Genomic DNA, 2,595 nt, shown 5'->3' on the forward strand with positions numbered 1-2,595 from the left:
GAATTGGGTTAATTGGATTTATCATATTTCTGTATATTACCATGTTGTGTGTCCTGGAATGACTTAAACCTTTAACTGACATTAGTTCTTAAAGTAGGGGAGATCATAAAACAGCAAGTGGGGTCCTGGGATGATCTACAAAATTCTAATTTAGAATAAAATTATTTGTACTTGTATGATTTTTGAAATATTTGTTACAAAAAATAAAAACAGGAGCCTTACATTGACAAAAGTAACTATAAAGGTTGTCTTTGCTGCCCTTATAACACTGTATTTGTTCTTTTTTCTTTTTTGGCAAAGTTTGTTCACTTTAATTAGAAATGTTTGTCTCAGATCTTTACATCAATTAGTTTGTGAGTCAAAACCTGGAGTTTGGGAACCGCTGCTGCAGGAAACCAAGTTAATCTATAAAAGTACACATATTTTAAATAGTATTATCAACTGTTTAGTCATTGTTCTCTTTTCTCACACAAAATTACTGGAGACTAAAACTAAAGGAAGTTCGGATATTTTTACAAATGTGAGTTAATAAAAAGCTGTTAACATAATGAGTTTTGTGAACAAGCACGTACGTACAACACAAAGAAAGTAAATGACAAACATTTGTAAAAATGTTTTTGATTGGTAAGAAATAACTAATTTTAAACTTGTAACGATTTGATGTGGTGTAATAAAATGCTTGTGATAAACATTACAACTGAATAAAAATAATCAAAAGCTACGCTCCAAGACCCACCGACACACACATAAACTCACTTCATGGCATCTTAACTGATGGAAACTTCCCTCCCAGGCACAGTGTGAGTTGTCACTGTGGTCCATTTCCTGCCAGGTCTAAAACATTTGAGCCAGGGACTCATGTTCCTCTCAGGGGGCTTTAAATCATTCTGGCTGCAAGTGCATCATAGGCTGGTGTGAGGTGAGACCCATGGGAATTTGGGCCTGAGGCAGTCATAGGACAAGGTCTCCCTCTGCTGCAGCAGCGTATGTTCATAGAGAAAAACTAAAAAACATGAAAACGGAATTTATTCAGAAATAAGAATCAAGTATTCTAGAACACAGTGAAAAGATACAAGAAAATATACAGGGAAAACTCTCCACTTATGTAAACAGCCATTCAACATGTGTTATGAAAAATTAATAAATATCTGTTGTACACCAATAATATTTTTATAGCAGCAACTAATGTGTAGCCATTGCCATTACCATTAATTTTAGTGTCAGTGCGCGCAGACTCCCGATTTTGAGCTTTACTTTGAAGGATAATGTAACTCATTGCGCATGCGCAGTTGTTTTGTTTCGAACAGCAACCCCGGAAGTACATCCATTCACGTGTAGCATTTGCCAACCTTGAGGAACGCACTAGCCAGCATGCAACCCATTTTGTTCACGCCATACAAAAGAATATTGTAAGTAACACGTCTCTGTTTGGTAAACGTTGTTGAGACAATCCCGGTTGTTCTTTGTGTTTTATTTAGACAACAAATAAATAAAAAATAATAATTTAAACTAAGTTAGCTTAGCATAGCTAACATCTAACAGTTTGTCCTTGTGTAACTCTGGGCAGAGTCAGCTTGGATTTACATTAAACAGAATGAGCTCGTTATAGTCGTCAACTTTTGAGCTCAATGTATATTTGAAACAGACTTATGCATCAACGACGTAGTTAGCATTAGCTAGCTAAGCTAAAAACAAATAGCATGCCGAGTCGTACGTACATGTGACTGGGGATTACTAATTTGATGCTGTTCTTTACAAGATCAGTGCAGAAACACGACTGGGTCCACTTTATTATGTCAGAGCTATAATATTGTGCTTTATAATTTTAAGATGGATTTTTTTAAGGTAACGTTGCTCACAAAAACACGCAGTATGCTGTTGACAAATTTAGATTTTGTGCTGTGTTGCCAAATGGGAAATGTTGAAYTATCGTATCAGCAGCTCAAAATTATCGTATTTTGAGGAAAATTATCTTACACACCCAAACTGCATTCTAGAGAGGTTCAAATTTACAAATGCATCCTGCTCAGCTCACAAGTGCTCTGTATTCAACAAACTGCATGTTCTTTTGTTTATAATAAAGTTACAAAGCACTGTATCTGCCTGTTGGGTGTCTTTTTTTATTTTTACAAAAGCTTTATTGTAAACAAGAACAAAACAGGGAGCCTGGTGAAATGATGCATATAAAAAGAAATGTTTGATAAAATGACTATAATAAAATGTAAATTAAAATAGGCAAAGTTAAAATGAAATCAGGAAAATAACAAATCATTTTAGTTTAGTCAAGAAATAAATTGAGTGCACACTGAGCAAATTTAATCCGCAAACCTCAAAAGTCTGTTATTTTTTTTTCTCTTTAAAAATAGCTTCTGGATGACATCTGGATGTTTATTAAATGTAAATGTTGCTTATACTCCTCACCTTCTCAGTCCCACCTTTTTTGATTTTTAGGGCTGCAACGATTAATCGACGACTAATCGATTATTAAAATAATCGATGACTAATTTAATAATTGATTAATCTTTTTTTTTGTTCTTTGTCTCTCCAAACTGCTTTGACACCTTCCACTGCCACATCTGCCTTTCTGTCCTTGAC

The 2,595-nt window shown here is 34.5% G+C and overlaps 1 protein-coding gene across 1 annotated transcript in view; it reads left to right on the forward strand.

The window, feature by feature from the left end:
* The first annotated feature begins 1,303 nt into the window (after positions 1–1,303).
* Positions 1,304–2,595, forward strand: part of mrpl23 (mitochondrial ribosomal protein L23) — a 52,278-nt gene continuing 50,986 nt past the window's right edge. The window contains exon 1 of the mRNA XM_014005575.1: positions 1,304–1,409. Within this exon, the coding sequence (XP_013861029.1) occupies positions 1,372–1,409 (38 nt within the window). The 5' untranslated portion in view covers positions 1,304–1,371. The remainder of the gene's footprint in view (positions 1,410–2,595) is intronic.

This window comes from Austrofundulus limnaeus, unplaced genomic scaffold (genome assembly GCF_001266775.1).
Source record: "Austrofundulus limnaeus strain Quisiro unplaced genomic scaffold, Austrofundulus_limnaeus-1.0 Scaffold31, whole genome shotgun sequence".
Classification (NCBI taxonomy): domain Eukaryota; kingdom Metazoa; phylum Chordata; class Actinopteri; order Cyprinodontiformes; family Rivulidae; genus Austrofundulus; species Austrofundulus limnaeus.